This window comes from Toxotes jaculatrix, chromosome 3 (assembly GCF_017976425.1).
Source record: "Toxotes jaculatrix isolate fToxJac2 chromosome 3, fToxJac2.pri, whole genome shotgun sequence".
In the NCBI taxonomy this organism is placed as follows: domain Eukaryota; kingdom Metazoa; phylum Chordata; class Actinopteri; family Toxotidae; genus Toxotes; species Toxotes jaculatrix.
Genome location: NC_054396.1, coordinates 6,081,694 through 6,100,944, shown reverse-complemented (window position 1 = coordinate 6,100,944; position 19,251 = coordinate 6,081,694). Strand labels below are relative to the sequence as shown.

The 19,251-nt window shown below is 42.1% G+C and overlaps 1 protein-coding gene across 13 annotated transcripts in view; it reads right to left on the bottom strand.

Moving 5' to 3' along the window:
- foxp1b (forkhead box P1b) overlaps positions 1–19,251 on the bottom strand; it is a 148,168-nt gene that overhangs the window by 70,618 nt on the left and 58,299 nt on the right. For all 13 annotated transcript variants that reach the window (XM_041034282.1, XM_041034283.1, XM_041034296.1 and 10 more), the window contains one exon: positions 10,440–10,609. In XM_041034282.1, coding sequence (XP_040890216.1) covers positions 10,440–10,598 — 159 coding nt within the window. In that variant the 5' untranslated portion in view covers positions 10,599–10,609. The remainder of the gene's footprint in view (positions 1–10,439; positions 10,610–19,251) is intronic.

Below are 19,251 nucleotides of genomic sequence, written 5' to 3'. Positions count from 1 at the left end.
ATAAATTATTGCCAGAAGTGAAATGTGGAACTGACACATCAAAACACACGTGTTTCTGGGCTGTCAAACCTAAGATGATACCAGCTTAGTTTTGTTTCTCATTGTATCACAGTTTTATTACTGTTTTAGATAATAAATGTAGCACTGGCATCTGAGAGACATTACTTGTATTGTGTGTATCTGAGAACAAGACCAGTGATTGATCATGCGTGCTCTCCATCTGCCTCCCAGTACACTCCTGTTGGACTTACTCAATTTCCTCTATCATGCTTCAAACACAACCCCCCACCCCAGCCAACCCGATCCCACCCACAGACACACACGCACACACAGAGGCATCCACACAGAGCCCCAGGACAGAATGCCCTCCTCCCTAAACAACTCTTTCTTTAACATCTGCCCAGAAGCAGAACTGCTGCCTTTTGTCCACTCACTGTCTCCTAAGGCATGTCATCCAGCTCTAATCAAGCAGAAAATGGTCATAAATATTTCTTTCTGCTAGATTTCACATTCACATTTCACGCAGGGACATGATATTTTCCCCCTACCTCCAGGGAGTACCTAATGCAAAAAACAGTTACTTATATTCAAGGCTCATGTTCCTTCAGTCAAATGCAGACCATATTCCCTGTTTGCAGGGGAAAACAAGAAAGAAAGGGGGGGGGGGAGAGAAAAAAAAAGAGGAGGGGGGGAGACATAAAGGACTGTCTTATTTTCTGTGCCATTTACTGGCTAGTACTTTCACAGCCATCCCATTACATCATGTCAAAGATTGTAAACAAGCAAATAACAACAGCGCATCAGAGACCACAGTGAGGGAGTGGCACACATTGTCCTGCTCCGGAGGTCTCTCTGCCACCAACTGAGGAGCACAAAAACATTTGTTTTTATTGTCCATTTAAATAATATATATCTTTTTTTTCTACAGAGGAAAAGACTGCACAAGGATTTATATGAACCATTGTCTCTGGCCTGGCAAAGTATTTATGGCACATGTCATTCACAGGATGCAGAGGTGCCATCACTATTATTTATGACGAGACATCCCATCAGGGCATATCATTCTCTAAATGGTACACAGTTATTCACCAGTGAATACGGACCTGTGCCATTTTTCTCTCAAATAGAGGCCATGTCACTGCTGAACGTGCAGGTGGGTTGTTATTAATCACTGATAGATACTTTGATGGGTGAATGCATGTCAAACAATCAAATTTACTCGAAGAGACCTATACATGGTGTGGCTGTCCATGCATATTTACTTCAATGAAGGCTCATTTGATTATCAGCATTGGTAGTTTATCATATTCCTCTGTGCGTGCCAAAAGCAGAGCTGTCAGGGTTTTTTCTGCATCACAGAAAAGAGGATATATATACACTGTGCACTAACACCATAGTTATAACTGAAATTTCTACTATACTCTTACACTGTTACATAAGACAGTCTGGTTAAAACATTATATCTTGACACTTTATTCCCTTATATTTGATATAGGAAAATCATAATACTGCGTTCCCAAAGGAGAAATCTCAACAGATACAGGGATGCACAACTGATTGTGCATGAATATCAAATCAAATCATTCACTCATCGACGAAATCATGAATTTGAAGGTGAAAATGACTAATTTAATCGATCTATATTTTAGATTTCACCCATATTCTTTAAATTAACACACACACTGACATGCTGATATAAACTATATCCACACCATCATCATTTGTCCCCTTTCATTTCTACCTCTTGTGGATCTTAAAGCAGGACTTATAATTTTACACATCTAGTTCTGTTTCCTTGTCATGTCACTACTCAGCTTACCACATGAGGGACCGAAAGTCAAAAATGTCTTTGTCTCTGCTGCTTCAGCTCTGACTGTTCTGGGGGTTTTTTTTCTGTCTCTCACAAGTCCCCCAACTTTATGGGAGAGCAGTACTAAATCCCCGGAGTACACCTGTAATATTGTTGTTTCTTTTCCTTGTAGTGTAAATGCATTTGCTTTACTTTACTTACATTTTTTGTCATATTAACCTCAGTGGAAAAAAGTAAAAACCTGTCAGCTGTTTAAACTGAGTCTTTAACTTTAGCTTTGTTAACTAATGGCAGTAGGTGGCAAACAGGCATTCTGATACCATCACCTAGGCCCCCTTACAACCCTTGCACTTCCCCTTCTGTTGCCGAGCCTGGCCAGGCCTTACAGGCTGACGCCAGGAATGAACTCTGATGTCTGTTACCCACACTGTGCCAAGAGATTATAAATAAGATATAAAATTCAGGCTCACTACAGGATTTTCACATTAGCCTGGCTGTGTAGGTTATGCCCTCTATGCATACATGTATACAAGCAAGTGCACATGCTTGTGTGTATCACAAGCGTGTGCACACACACACACTGCGCATAACAGAGTCTCCATGAACTCTCTCAGGTAACTCTGCCTTTGTAGCTGTTTACATGTGGATCTAAAAGATGCTTTAATCTGCAAATGAAATTAGGGCTTATTGAAACAAATAAGTGTTTTAAGAGGAGACGGTCCCGGTTTCAATTTCAATAGCTCATTTAACCCTTATCTGCCCAAATCCTTGGGGTCCATTCTATGTTAATTGGATCTACATTGCACTAGCATTGGGGGTGTTAACAAGCACAGCCTATGAATATTAATTACCCTGAAGTTTTCTGCACAGGAAAGACTTCACTGATACATATTAATTCTGTGAAGTTTTTAAAGTAGTGCTCTCATTAAAAATGAATAGGCCCTGCGCTTGAATGTTTTCCCAAGAGGAACTGTGCATCCTTAAGTCTATCCCTAATAAATTGGGTCAGATTGGCTATCCTTAAAGAATAGCTTCTCCTTAAAATGGCATTATTATTCAACTAAATGTAAACATTCCAATCTGGTGAAGAAAGGGTTTTGTTTAAACAGTGATTTGACAATGGCTATTAAAGCCAGTCATGTCTGTGCGTGTACTTTCCCAACCACAGTCTCCTGAGGCCCTGTTAAAACGGTTACTTATTTACAACACTAAACATACAAGTTGTTCAGCTAAACAGCGCAAAATTACTCTGCATGCTTGTGAGTGTGAGTGTGTGTGTGTGTGTGTGTGTGTGTGTGTGTGTGTGTGTGTGTGTGTGTGTGTGTGTGTATGTGTGTGTGTGTGTGTGTGTGTGTGTGTGTGTGTGTGTGTGTGTGTGTGTGTGTCTGTGCTGGGGTGAGGACTTGTGTGTGCATCTTGATGTGGAGCATTCATAAGCGGTTGTTGGCACTGCTTTAAATAAAACATTGAGGATGCATTAGTCCTCTGGCTAGCCAAGGCCTCTCTCTAAGCCATTTAATACTGCACTGACGCAGACGTGTTTCCCTGTCTGCCTCCAGCCAGCTGCTTCAGACACCTGCTCAAAGTTTAGAGTTGCCCACTTCAGCACAAACACGTAGGCCATCAAAGACCATCCGGGCGCCACACAATGAGAACCACTTCACTCGTCCTAATGATACCAGCATACATGCGCATCATTTACATGGGAGGCATTTGTACCTGCACACGTCCTTGAGAGGTCTCTTCATCCACACAGGGACATACAGTTTACCAGTGACCATACCATACAGTGACCTCAAAGACAGAGAATACAGAATCACCTTTCTCTGTCCACACACACACAGACACAGACACAGACACAGACACACACACACACACACACACACACACACACACACACACACACACACACACACACACACACACACACACACACACAAACATCTGGATTAATATGAGGAATCAGTTTAGGGAGTTGGATGATGTGTACATGCTCTTCAACACCGATTATTCTCCAGTTTAAAACTGGTCTGCTATCAGATTTGTCTCCTACCACTGACCATATTTCTGAAACAAGACATTTTCAGTTTTTTAGCTAATATGTTGTATAAGGAATCTGCTTAGTTAGGTGAGTGACAGTGAGCAGGCTGTCTCTGCAGACTTTGTGTTATGTTTGAACTTTACAAATCATCTGTTGTTTAGCTGACCTAGCTGTCTATCTTTGTCAAGTAGATATTTACACTAAGACCTGATTAACAGTTGGTCAGAAGATCAGAAGTTGACCTGTTGTAACTGGATTTCTTGCCTAAATCTGAAACGGCATCATTTTCTCTCCATTTCTGCCGCCTGTTGTGGACATTCAGTCCAAAATATCTGCAAAACAACTGTTTGCCTCTTCTAACGATCATACGATACAGATACAGATCATCTCATTTACATGTATTCAAGGTTGTCAAAATAGTTCAGAGGCATAAAATAGAGATTTGGTTGACATTTCAGTTTCGCAGCACACAAACTGTTAGCCTTGGTTAACAGCTAGCAATTATGAACCATGATCAAATATCTGTTCAGTTGTCTGATGACAGGAGTAGAAAATTTTGTCAGTGAGAGAAACTAAACTGTGTATTTGGCTGCACTGAATAGTAATAAGTGATGATGGTGAGCAGGAGGGCACAGAACAGCGGGACCAAGCTATGTCTGTCTCACTCCTTACCAGGTATTGGCTCTAAGGCACAATTTTGTTGTTTTCCAACAAAAAGAGGACAGAGAGGAAGAGATTTCTTCACTTCACTTCACTTCTGTTTTGATACAACATTTAAAGAGCACTTTAAGATTTATCTGCCTTGGTGTGGCCATCTTCTTAATTCCTTCACCTTATGAAGGTGATTGGAATGAGGTAAACCTGAGGAGTGGATATGGATATATATGACGTGTTGGCTCAACTAATGGAAGCTAAGTGGAATTTTACCAATTCAAAAGATACAAAGAGAAATTCAGAGTCCATCTTTGATACCCTACACAGTGTTAGTGTAACTTTTATTATTTAACAAAAGTCAACAACTGACACTCCCAATAAAACAATAATTATTTTATTTTAGAAATTACAGAAAAAACTGGATTCCCCATATACCAATATGTCAGAGTGCAAACTCTGTAATAATCACATTACTCAAATGCAAGCTCACCTTTTGTTTCTTTTCTTTTGAATTGTGACGAGACAGGATCTGCGATGTGAGGTGAGATGAGTGTGTGCAGGTGTGTGTTTGTGTGTGTCCATTCTGATTACCACAATGTCAAACAACTGCTGTGATTCCCCTCCTGCTGCCCACATAAGCAGGGAGTGTAAACAGGATGTCGACCTGAGCAACAGTCAACTATTTTAAACTGTGGGTTTCAGCACAGATGCAACCTGTGCTTCATCTCTTCCCAGAGCGGTGGCTGGAGGTAGACTCAACAAAATGGATGAGTTCATAGACTAGCTGTCTTGGAGACATCCATAAGACAAAGGAGAGGTGCTGGGTGGTTTACCTCCCAAAACCTCACTAACAAAACTCGGGTGACAAAAGGATTTGAAAAGTTGTACCTAGACTAAACAGATTTTTTTTTTTTCAGATAAAAAAAAAGTCATGCAACTGTGTTTAAAAAAAGCAATATGCTTCAAGTGAGAGAAGCTTAAGCTCCAGTAAAATATTTGTGATATTTTCACTGACAGAGGCTGTTTTTTTTACCCTTTAATAATTATTTCCCCTTTTTTCGACATAGCAGCGCATCACTGTTCAATTTTCACCTCCATCTGTGTGATTATTAATCAGATCACACATCAATTGCCAGAACCAGCAAAGAAATTCAGCCTGTAATAAAACTGTCATGTGCTGTGGTATAAAGACAGATGTTGCCAGTTGTGTGATAACATAATTAAACTGTTCTGTGAGGGATTCCATAAAATTATTCAAATTGGACGAGCACTATCATTTTACCAATAAAGCAATTTAGGGCAATATGCAGTGTCATAACACTGATGTTATCCTCTCTGCCAAATTTTCCAATAAGTTGGAGCCTGTGCTTGGCCTCCTGTGACAATATGAACACTATACATGAAGATACCTGAGAGCTCCTAGAGATGGTGGAGTGTGCACAGTGAGACTGTGGGGACTCACATCCTTTCAGTGTGAGCCACTCTGAGGATGCACACTTGCATAGTGCATGGCTTAGATGACAAGGCTGAGGCAGGAAGCACACATTCACTATGGATAAAGCTTTTGGTCAAAAAGCACCCAGAGCAAAGAAACCTTTATCAGACATGTCAAATATTCAGCACTGCACTGCACAGATATGTAATTCTGTAGCAGAGTAAATACAGAGATACTGGCAGGAATTCAAAAAGTGCAGTGATAAGGCTGGGTTCTTCTTATGAAACACATGAACACTGTATGTATTTCAATCCGGGCATAGCACTCTCTCCCTCTTGCCCTCAGCTCAGCGGCAGAGTACATATGATTAGCAGAGATCTGAGGTAGGAAATACTCTCTGGCCTCCTCTCTGACCTGTTAATGCTCTCAGTCTGACCATTAGCCCATAACGTGGATGGGACGCCAGGAACCACCAGGCCCCCTGCACTGCCTGACCCGCCCTTTGGGCCCCTATTCTCTATGAGCATGTATATGTTAGTATGTGTACTTTATGTCTGCTGGTGTGTGTGTGAGTGTGTGTGTGTGAGTTTACTGTGATAGCGAGGGCTTATCATCTAGCACTTCCCCCTGCAGCTTGGCAGAGCAGAGCTCGGTGACGGCGGCTGAGACGTGCATTTTCACCTTCTCAAGCCTCCACATGGGACCGTGTAAGCCTTGCATTATGCAAACAGGAAACCTGTGCCCGCTCAGCTCTTTCTGCGGCCACTGTGATGCGTGTCACTCTCTCCTCTCTGTACACGCAACACGACGGACACCTCAATCACACAGGCCGAGAAGAAGAAAAGAAAACGTATCTATAATTGGCTGTTCTTACCTTGTGATAAATAACAAAGCCTTACAGGCACGTGTTTGACGAAGCAGACTGGATGGATTTGTATCTAATAAAAGAAGAGCAGTTATTCATCCCTGTTTTCTTTTTCATGATATTTTTGGGGTATATTTGTACAGTATCACTGACACAGAGACAGGCAGAGATTTTAGAAATCGCTCTAACTTGATTAAAAGGGCTCTTCTAAAAGACAGGATATTAATATTTAATGCTCTACAGTTGTATCAGTACAACCAAATTTCCAGTGAAGGAATGGCTTGCATGGTTAAACATGTGAGATGTTATAAATACATTGCTGAAATGCATTTCCATATATCACAGGAAATCCATGCAGGGAGCTGAATGTCCTGAAGACAGGCAGCTTCAAAACTGATACAAAGTCCCTAACGCCATTACTAACCACTGCAGCTACACAACACTACTTCCTGTTGCAAAATCATTTAAATTACAAATCACAAAACAGGTTATTGCAAAAGCTCTTTCATGCTATTGTTTTTGTTGTATTTTCTCTCCCACAGTATCTTCATTTCCTCATGTGGATAACGTTAAAACCACAACTTCTGCAACACAAACAAAAACACCACGAAAATCAACATACTCAGATTCAGGGGAAAGGACACAGATGTTATGGAAAAAAAAAAGTTATATTCACGTTCTAAAAAAAGGAGATACTCATATATTATGCACAAGCAACTGCACACAACTGAGCACACACCGAAAAGCAACAAGATGCACAACATTTATAAGCACACCCAAACGTCCAGCCATTACAACACAACTGATATCACTGGAGTTCCTCAAAAAGTGAACTCAGAAGACACACAGAGCCTTTTTTTTCATCCTTAGTTCTTAACAAACAGTATTTGACTTACTAATAGAGATGCTTAAATCAAGCTTATGGTCCACTTCCCCCAAATCTGACTAGTCTACAAGATGAATTCCCCTGTCAGAATCAAGATGATCAAACAGATTACAATTATTTCATCCCCCATCTTTATTAATGAGGACTGTCTTTCATAGTTATGTTCCCTAATAAGAATAAATGATATGCCACTGCCAGGTTTGTTGTTCCCACTCACTCAGGGGACTCTCAGACATTTGAGTCTGAGAAGATTCTAGATTGATTTTTGCCTCACCTAAAGGAGTAATAGCATCTTGGATGTTTTGTGGAGAACAAAGGAAAAAAAAAACCAAAAAAAACCTCAGTGTGTCAGTTAAAGGCGTATTAGTGCGAGCTGCAAATAAAACTTAAAAGAAAGACTGTGAAATGCCACAAAAGTAAAAAGTTATCAAGTAATTGAGCGAAGATTGTAATGCCCCGGGGACAATTAACATGGTTCATGGTGCATGAGTGAAAATCCTGGGTTAGTCTAATGGGAGAATAAAAAGACTGCCTGCCTGCCTTCCCAGTAACACTACCCTGGTAAGTAGCCTATCAAAGCCCAGTGTCAGGAGCCGAGAGTGAGACATCTCGTCCTTCGTCCACATCCATGCGCCATTTATCACACACACAACAATTAAAACGCCTCCCTCTGTTTCAACTCCCAACTGCAGGCCATGGAAATTAACCAGTGGATTTGTTCAAAAGGCATAAAACAAAAAGCGCTTTCTATTTGCCACAGCAAAGAGCAGAGGGCAGAAAATGTGACTGTAATACACTGAAATGAGAAAGAGAAAGTTGCTAGTTTTTCCTTCCTCTAAATGCCAGGGCAGATCCTGGAGAGTAATAGTACTTTCTGGATGACTAGAAAACAGGGACCATGCTTGGACGACTAGCTCAATCTAGCAGGGAGGCTTTATTTCCATCCCTTCATGGTGTCAAGTGCACATCCATGACACTTTTCTCTCCCACTCTCCCTTTCCCCTGCCTCACATTCATCAAAGTTGTAACCCTGTTGTCTTTGCAGAGCGAATCAGAATGTGCCCCTGGCAAAGAATGAAGGAAAAGTCAACAGGAATTAAGTTTCAGTGCAACTGTTTACTCAACTGTGGCCTGCAGTTATTGAAATTTTATCCATGGTTTTGTGTGACTACTGCAGTAATGAATTCAGTATGGCTGTGATTTTCTCACTGACGACATGCTCATTTTGAGCTGGAAAAAAAAGATGGTTTGGAGGTGAGGTCTGGGAGCGGGCTCTGGAGCTGGGGCGGTGGGGATGAAGAGCAGATCTGGAAAGGCCTAAAGGCCTAACACCGAGACTGAGGAGCAGGAAGCGTGCGGACACGCCCTTTCTACTTACTGATTAGCCAACACTTCTTCTTTGGTATTTATTCCAACACTCTGCCACTTAATACGCCGAAAAAATGTGATTAACAGAGGCATCACGTTCCAAAGCACACACTGTGTACTTCTAAGATGACGACAACTAAAACATCACATTTGGCTTGTATTGTATGTTTGCTCTTCTACCAATTATTCATACATCTTTCTACCCTACAATTAAATAAAGCATTGGGTAATGGGGAAATAATTACAAGACATGACTAATAACAATGTAGCAGTCACCATTCAGAAGGTCATATTACTGTTCAAGTGATACATATGTAGGGCAGAGCACTACACTTGAAATTCAGTGGGTTTTTTTTTTATATTATGATAAAACTTATTTGTACAGCTGACCTGGATAGCACAGCCAGCCAGATGTGGAACAATGCCTGTTCAAAATCCTAAGCTATTAACAAGAAATATTTCTCATGACTCATGTAAGTAAGATATGACTGAATTTCTTGGTTATCATCATCTCTGACAGCAAAGCTGTGTCTCACAGAGTCACAGTGTCATATCATAATGTCATGAATGAATGTCAGATGGTGAATGATAATACTGAATTACTGCTCAGCTGTATATGTTACAGCTTCATATCCCCCATGCTACAAGCATGCCGTACCATGCTGTAGCACCGCTGGCCTCCCTGATGGATGTGCTGTGACAACAGACAGCGGCACAGAGCCTGTGCATCATCACCAAACAGCTCCTGACAACAGCCCTGGTCGTCCTGTCGGATAGACCGAGATAGCAGAAGACACACTGATCTTTTCAGTGTTGTTTCCTTAAACACACTGTCGTGTGCCACACATAATGCTGACACCAACAGAAAAAGCTTGTCTGTTTGCCTCAAGTCTGAGATGGTGAAAATGTTTTGGGCCTCGCAGACGACAGAGGTGGCGTGCATCTCCGCATCTCATTGGTTAACATGAGCAGAGTGTGGCATTAGTTGTGAGTGTGAGGTGTGTTTACAATGAGCCAGAGGAAAATGCTGTCATCCTATTGGATGTCATGGTTTCTTAACTGTCTACACAATCCTGTGGCACCTACATACTTAAAATATGTCAGAACACCATTATAAATATTTCACCGAAATGCAGATGCTGCATGCTACGATAAACACGTTCATAACCAAACACAATCACGGAGAGAGAGAGCACTTCCCCTTCTTTAAATATTCAAAAAGGGCCTCAATATACATAAATAATAATAATAATGTGTTTATGTACTAGATGTACTTTGAGATGGAATTAAATATTAAGTGGCACTTTAAGAGGAGGATTGGGCCTGCTGTTGACATGGCTTATTAAAGTGAAGACAGGTGTGAAAGGGGGACTGGTCTACCTGGTGCTGCTGGAGATGCAGGAGGTCAGCTGCAGTCACCTCCACTGACGGCGTGGCGCTCTTGGGTCGTCCCTCCCTGGACCCGCCTTCCATGCTTGCTCCTCCATTTTGACTGGCTGGTCCGTTACTCGTCGCCTCCGTCCCAGATTCTTGCATCATGACTTAAAAACCTGAGAGAAGACACAGAAAGAGGGAAAAAAAAAAAAAACAGGGACAGAGACAGAGAGAAACAGCTGTTAAAACACACAGCAATGAGGTCGCATTTCAACTCCGGGCCACACTATAAACATCTGTCATATCCTTCCCACACAATTTCACTTTTATTGCAGGTTTCCCCATTGGTTTGTGCTTCCCTGTGTGTTTGTTTGCTTGTAGCATATGCAATGAGGCAAACACACACGCACACGTTCTCACAGACCGTTTCTCCACAGAGTAATGAACTGCTCCTTTGTTTTGTCTTTTCCGGTGCAGATCCTTTGCAGATGACAAGTCCTTATTGGGCTGGAGAAAAGTGAGTGGGATTTGGGTTTTGTTTGTGTTCTCCATTGTGGGGTATATGCTGGGATGCGGTGGAGGGGTTGGGGTCCAGAACACATCTGAGAGGAACCCAACCTGAGTTGAGTGAGAGCAGAGGAGCCCAAGAAAACACTGAACCTCCAAAACAAAACACTTTCTATGGAAATGGATATATTTACTTGCATGGCTCCCAGAAGAACCACGGCAGAATGGCTTTTTAATGGGAAACAGGGCGACTGTGTGAGGCCTGCCAAAGGATCTCCATGAGAAACAGCCAATCTGAGGCCGAGCGAAAACAGTCAAATCCTTCAGGGGTGCTCAATTAACACCAAAACACAGGTCTGAATATAAATAAACCCCTTTGAGTTGATGGAAAAAATGTTGCCTTAACTTAATCTAACTCAAAAGGACAACAAACAAATATTGGCAGTGTGGCTTTATGTACCATTGCGTGCTTTTTGTTTCATGTAAAAATATGACAGTAGTAATCAGTGTTAAATGTGAATACACAGTTATTTGCTTATATTTTACATCCTCTGTTCTGCTTTTGGATACACAAAAGCCAGACAGACATGCCCTCTTCCCCCCCGCAACCACCCCCGCCCCCCTCTGCCTTTCTGGGGATGAGTGCCAGCAACATTGGTGCATATCTGTGCCTGTATTCCTCAAATCAGTGGAATGATTTACAGCTATTGTGCGTTGGTCACAGGCCTCGCTGGTGCACTGCGTCTAGCCTCCCAATTCCAGGGTGGTTAATGAAGCTGACCAAGTCAGGCAGAAGCGAATTAACTTGGCTGATTAATTATTTATATGAAGCAGAATAAATGCCTTTAAAACACTGGGCCTCATCATGAAAGAAGGTGAAAATGGAACTAAATGCAGATTTATGGTGTTGCATTTAAGGCGTGTAATAGGAGGGCCAATGTGAGTTAATATGTGCTCAACGACACGGGCGCAGTGTCTCCAGAGATCCAGATCTAAACAAGATGCAGACGCACAGCCAGACACCATGGGGACACACACTCAGGCTGACAGATAGGAAATTGAGGTTGACAACTTGTCACATAAGAATATTTACAGAGCATAGGTGAGATAATAATCTAGCCATAGGATTATTAAAAAATAAACAGCACTATAAGCAGCACTGCTCTTTTAAATCCTGGTTTTCTCCCAGCTCAGTATCATCAGTAGCAGTTGCGGGTTACAGTGAGCTAAAACAGTACCAGAGTAAGAATCAAACCCAAAGTGCACTATGGTTTACATCTCCTCTCCTGTAGAAGCCCTTGCAAGAAGCATAACCGAGTGAGTCATCTGACACTGTGGCCTGTGCCGGTTCAGTTGTGTGTCACAACGCCCCCACACTCAGGGGCCTGTCTGAGCAGCTCCGGCCCGGCCTACAGGCCCTGTTCTCTGGGTTGGGGCTAGAGCCGGCCCCCCTCTCCCTCCAGACAGATGTTGACCCGATTCACCCCTCCAGTCTGGCACGGGCTCCCTCCATAATGGGATTTTCTAAACAAGGAGTGAGCAAGAAGAATACTGTGGGATGGGATGTAGCCAGCCACAACTCCATCTACAGGCCCTTGCTCGCACCAACTCCCCTTCTGAGACACCAATTAGAAACACACATTCTCGGGCGAAATTAAATGCCATTTGAAATAAACCATGTGCTGACGTTATTCACCCCCACTTATTTTTCAAATAAAAGACATTTTTCCACATGCGAAAAAAAAAGAGGGCCTGCTTTCTTTCTTTTTTTTCCAAAGCTACATAAAAGGGGAGAAAGTAATGGCTATTATACATGCACTGTCATTCCATGCAAAATTTTCATAATTATAACGGAAAGGCGTAAATTTCCAAATGCATGGCATCTCCAAAAGTAATCAAGAGAATGAGCCGCAGGGCTATTTTAATGTATGCAAAACTAGTGACCCACAATAAAGGAGAGAAAAGCTACAATGAATGCAAAGTAATGCGCGCATGCTTGGAACCGGCACTGATGAGGGGATGGCTAAAATTAACACCCAATTAATTTTCGAATTGACAAACAAATGAAACCCATAAATCTACTTTCTCATTAATTTTACCACAGAATAATTCAAAGCTGCAATATCATGAGCGAAAAAATTGGAGGAAAAAAGAAAATGGAAAATGGGCATTATCCATCATAAATATCAAGCAGATAGGAAAGAGCCTTATTAGAGAGTTGTGCTGATAACAATGTTAATCTGTGAGGCATTGAGGCAGGGACACCATCATCAGCTGGGGCCCGGGCAACACGGCCACGTGACTTGGCCCGCGTTTGTTTATCTATCTATTTATTTTCCCTTTGCTCAGGGGATAGCCTTGTCTGCGATGACTCAAAAAGCTCCAAGTTTTTCCATCTGTTCCATTTATACAACATGCACAAATTCAGCTGTAATTATGGGTCAAGTGTCCTGCTAAAAATGGGGTTTAAGAACATATGTATTCATGCTCCAAACACAAACATTTCAGCATAAAACAACACACAAAAGGAGACATGGGAAGAAAAAAAACATCTATCTTATTAATAATGAAGAATGTCCGCCCTTTTTTTTCTGAGCTAGGAAAAAAAGTTAAAAAAAAAAAAAAGAATCAAAATAATGGAAATTCCAGGAGATCAAAACAAGGCAACAACAGTTTGTACAAAAAGAACTGGCTGTGCTGTTGATTATTAGATGCCTCTCTGTTCTTTGGGGGGAGTTGCTTGCAAAACAAAACAAGTGTTTGGAACAAACACTGGATAATAAAAAAGGTCAGAGTTTCTGTTTGTTTACAGTTTGTTTTGTTTTCCCTGCCTCAAATATGTGGAGTACAGTACAAACAAGAGTCTCATGTGTCTCCCACCTGACCAGACAGGTTGAAGGTTAAGAACAGCCAGCGGCCAGAGCTCATCAACCCTGCCTCTCCTCTTCTCCCCCCCCTCCCTCCCCTCCAGTGGAAATATAATGCCTGTCCCCCTGTCATGCTTGCCTAGAATTCAACAGCTCAAACAAGTCAGCAGTCGATTCAAGGTAGAGTCGGCCTGTGCAGCTGTGCTTTGACCCTTCTCCATGTTCTGTTTTTCTTTAATGCTCATGACAGTAAAGCCTCAGCGGCCACCTGCTTCGACTCGCCAAGTTCTCACACAGCCCTTGTTTACACAAGCACACAACAAAAGCACAACATTTCTTGGGTGGGAGATAAAGACACACAAAGGAGGAGACAATGGGGAGAGGTTCACTTTAGAGCTGTTTAGGTTCGGCTTGGTTGCTAGACTAGACAACACATCAGCGTGTACCAAAGGTGCAACAACAGAATGCTTCTCAAGGTTTGTTAAGAGTCTCGTGTTTTGCTGTATTTTGACTCCTGATTCTGGGGAAAAGTCAAAAGACACAAGCTGTATGTTAAATAATCCATTATCACAGCCCTCATCACTGTTAACAAACTACTCTGGGTCTCTCGGAAACATCCACTGGACAACAGAGACAGAAATTGGACTGAATTCCAACAACCTTTCCAAACTATAGTCCCCCCCCCCCCCCCCCATGTATTACTTGCAAAAAGGGGGACTTCCACAAAGCAGAAACACCTCAATCAAAAAGTCTCAATTTGGACTCGGTTGCCGCTCTCGCTACAATTCTCCGGCCACTCTCTGCTGAGAGGAGCTAACGGCAGGGATGACATTCTGCCAAAGGAGACTTCACAGTCAGACCAAACAACCATGTAATCTTGTCAGCCACTTCAACCAAGTCACAGATAAGCAAAGCATATCTCCAGACGACTGTGACAGTGTAGTAGGAACACACACCCCCACCCCCTGCAAGTAAATACCTCCATCGCAAACCCCACATCCCCTGCACCACACGAAACACAGAAGCATTTTCCAAGTTCTTCCCAGACCTTGTAGGGGTTATAGGCAGACCACTCACGCTGGCAAACAAAGCAGCTGTTTGTTTAATAAGTGATTGCTGCCATGGCTACAGTAAACAAGAGGAGCGGGGGTTTGTGTTTATGAACAAACACATCTCCTTGCAGGAGCCATTTAATATTAACCAGGTGGAATGATCAGGCGATTTCCTAGGTGACACTAGGGGCAGGCATTGTGTAAACAGGTTCTGGGAGGAGAGGAGAGGGGGCCACGCTTTAGGGAATCAAGGTCGATGCAAATGCAGCTTCAGCTAGAGTAAACAGCAAAACACAAGTCAAGATAAACAAAAAGTCATTCTTCTGACATTTGAAAACGCATTAAGCTGGTGTGTTGCAGCTGCTAGCAAGCCACCATGAATGAGAACAAGATGGGCGAGGGCGGGGTGGGTAGCCAGCGAGGTGGTCTCCTATGGAAACACACGGTTGTCAAGCAAAGCAACCGAGTGTTTCTTCCAGACCCAACAAACAGTGGCTCCTCACAACAGCGCAGCAAGGAACTTGTAAAAACATGTTAAACATTTACCTTGTTCAATTATTCAGTAACTGGGTTCGTGGAAATAACAAAGGATGTCTGAGGGCTCCGAGAGCTGGCACTCACAACATCAGGGTATGAAGTGGAGGAAAAAAAAACAACAACAAAAAAGAGAAACTGAACAGACCGAGATGTTATCTATCACAAATCAAAGAGTATGGATTTGATTACTTGATTTATGTGTGTCAACAGATCGTGAGTGACTCCGTTTCCTTGTCCACAAATTAGTAGTGATTACAAACAGACAGGGCAAGTGATGTGGTGTGGAGGACTTTGAAGCTGCATGTCACCTTGACCATGAATCTTTCATGCATTCAACAACATGCCATCTGCTGAGCGGAAATCATCCACCGAGGCTTCCCAACCCAGAATCCATAGTTTTCTGTCTCCACTTCCCCTACTGATTTCATTTAGTCCTCAGAAAACAGTTACCCCCACATAAGGAGGGCATAAAATATGGGCAAGGGTGCCAAACACGTATTTATAACACATTGTGGCGGCTGTGATAGGATTCTCAAGCATGAAACCTAGATCCAAACCTATTACTACGCCACGAGCAGAGGAAAGGGGCTCGACATCCAGGCAGTGGTGAGCATAATGATTCATATGAATATCAACCTATTATCACGCTACAAGCTCAAATAAATCGACAATAAGAAGGGTACTAGAAGGCAGACTCCAATGGAGAAGCTGATATAATAATTTCAGCAAATATACAAACCAGTTTGTCTCCATCGCATGGAGCCATCTGAGAAACACCTCAGTGGAAAGGCCTGCTGTGCACAGACAATGACGGAATGTGCCAAAGTAAGGCAGGCCATGGTATTTTTAGTACAACTAGGGCCGATAGAGACTAAGTAAATAGAGAAGTCTAATGAGTTTAAATCTGGTTGTACATGAATGGAATAGTAATTCTGGGATGTGGAGCCTCTTTTAGGAGTGGTTCGCCACACATTTTCTCAGCGACTCTCCTTCATTTGACTTTGATAATCTCGCTCACATGTGGCTCATGCCCATTAACACTACACTGAGAGGACAGACACCAGGAGACGAGGGGCCTCCTTTTCTGACCACAGGCTCAACGCGCAGGAAAAAGCAGGCATTGCTTCCCTCAAGCTCATCTTACCAATTAGACCTGTCAAACAAGCGTACCCATAGAAAAACACAACTTCAATCTCTCAGAATCCTATGGGAGCTGCAAAAGCTCTTATTGTTTTAACATTACTTAAAGAGTGTCATATATTTTTAATCATTTTTACTAGAATTCATGTAAGGGCTGTTCCCAGGGGTATGAGAATGCCAAGGAAATGTGTCAGATGCATTTTCTGGGGAAAACCAATGTTAGCCTAAACGAACTTGTCTAATTAATATTGTGTGCCTATGCAAAGAGAGGACAATATCTTTTTTTATTTTCGTTTTTTTTTTGGTGGTGGTGGGCGTGGGCACAGAGCGCACACTTCCTCTGCGAGCTGACAGCATGTAGCCTAATCATTTTTGGGAAATGCTTTGCAGTTCTGTTAAATCATCAAGACAGACCTGTGGTAAACCGCAGCTCTACACACAAACTAAGCTGCTAATTACTGTTGAGTAAGTCATCAAGTGTGGTAGATGCATTTATTATGATTCCCCTCTCAGTAACATGCATGATAACTGGAAGAAACTGTAGGGTCTGGCATAACCCCCGCTATTTAAATGATTCGTAACACTGCTGAATGTTTCTCTGCAGACAAAAACACACAGCAGGTGTAGGTCTCCCACTTCTCTTGTTTAGAGTTACTCACGCAGAGATTAAGTTAAGCTATTGATTTTCCGGACACTGTCATTAACCTTTACACACAAATAATGGCATGGTAATGCAACGGCTATTTTATTTCAACTGCCAGTGCCAGTGGTTGGTTAAAATTTACTGAGTTTAGGCATCTATAACACAACAGCAGTTTGCTATTAGGCATCTGATTCACTGGTATGGGAGTGGGTGTGGGGGGGGGGGTCTTACCCACTGACCCCTCCTGCTGCCACTGAAGGGGCAATTCCTCCGTGATATGATACTGGGGGTCGCTCAAGCCTAAGAAGCATGTTATTATTTTAAAAGCCTCAGCTTCCCAGCGAGAGGACAGAGAGGGTTAAAAAGGAAGGGAGTTTGTGCCTTCCATTAAGCAGTTAAACTGAAGATAAAGGGCGAAGGGCTAAATACCAAAAGACCTTACATGAATTTCTGCGTTTTAATGGAATCAGGTTTTAACAACTCTTTTTTTGTTAAATACAGCCCATGTCAGGAGGATGCGTCCCACTCATAAAACAGCACAATGACAATGTACAGTGGCACTAATACAAGGACATAGTTCATCATGACATTTTCTGCAATTCCCAACTGATTAGGGTCATTATGTTGGAGGCCTGATTTATGTTGTCATTTCCTCTCACCGATCCTGCATCAATGAATCTTAATGAATTGGTAAATAAGGGTGAAGATTACACTGTATGACACTGCAACATTTCTCACCCTCAACGGCCGAGATTTATGTAGCCAATTAGAGACTAACAGAGAAAATTGGCTGGCAGAAAAATAATATTCTTTATGGCGCAAAATGGAGGAGCATTCTCAGTGAAGGGCAATTGTATTGTCAGTGTTAAAGTCCATAAACCACCCTCCGAGCCCATCTTCAACACGCAAAGGGAAGTCGGACTCTGTGTGGCACGGGCGAGTTTGGACCATTGTGAGGCTGCGCGTTAACAGAGCTGCTGAGCCCTGTGGCGAGCTAAAAGTCCTTAACATTCTCCATGGCCCATCTCACGTGTTTGATCAGCATAAATACACCCCTGTATGACAAACATGTTTACCTCCTCACTGCAAACATCACACAATCAGACACCATGAGGTGCTGCTTCTCTAATGAAGACACGGGAGCTTTTATCAAGGCCAGCCGTGTCCCTCTGTCAGAAGTATGCCTCTTTTATACAGACATCAAAAAACATTTGCACAAAGAAAAGAATCCAAATTATTTGCTCTAAACATACAATAAGGCCATATTTTTCAATTAGTTTTTTTGTGAGCTGGGAAAAAAAAATCTTAGTTAAAAAACATATCCGAATGCCCTTCATCTTTTTTTCAAAGAGGGAATATCAAAAAACAATCACCTCTTTGAAGATATCTCTGATCAACACATAGCAGAGGACATATACAATATGATTAGGGGCTCTTTACCTATTCCCAGGTACATCATTATTACAACCATGATATTATTTATTTCTCAGATGCAGATTAAGGAATGTTGAAGATGATTATGGTGAGGGACAAAACTGTTTTTGTGTATCACTACAAAGCATGAATAGCTTGCCTGCTTATTAATACCAAGTTCTTAAAAGAGCACTTAGAGTTATAATGAGAGCCTTTATGTATTACATATTGTGACTAGATTTAGTGTGAGGCAGCGGCTCTCCACATCAAACAAACTAGCCTGCTATTAGGCACAGGGGCTGAGGGATGCTGTGTGAAAAGGAGTGGAAAATTAAAGCTGAAGCAACGCAGGAAAGGGCTTAATTTACTGGCATGTACAGTATGCAAATGAGATTACTCTCAGCTTAACTGCATCATTTATGTCCATAATAACAGCATCATCATTACAGGGCTCAAATTAAATTACACTGTAATTAGCATATCAAAGTGATTGGTTAAAGTTTAAAACAAATACCAAATTTTGTTAATGAACATCTGTAATCACCATGTAGACTCTCAGTGAAAACATCCAAAACAAATATGTGTTTTGGAGAAGGGGAGGAATATCCCTCCCAAACGACATGTCTGCGTGTGTGTGGGGGGTGTGTATGTGTGTGTGT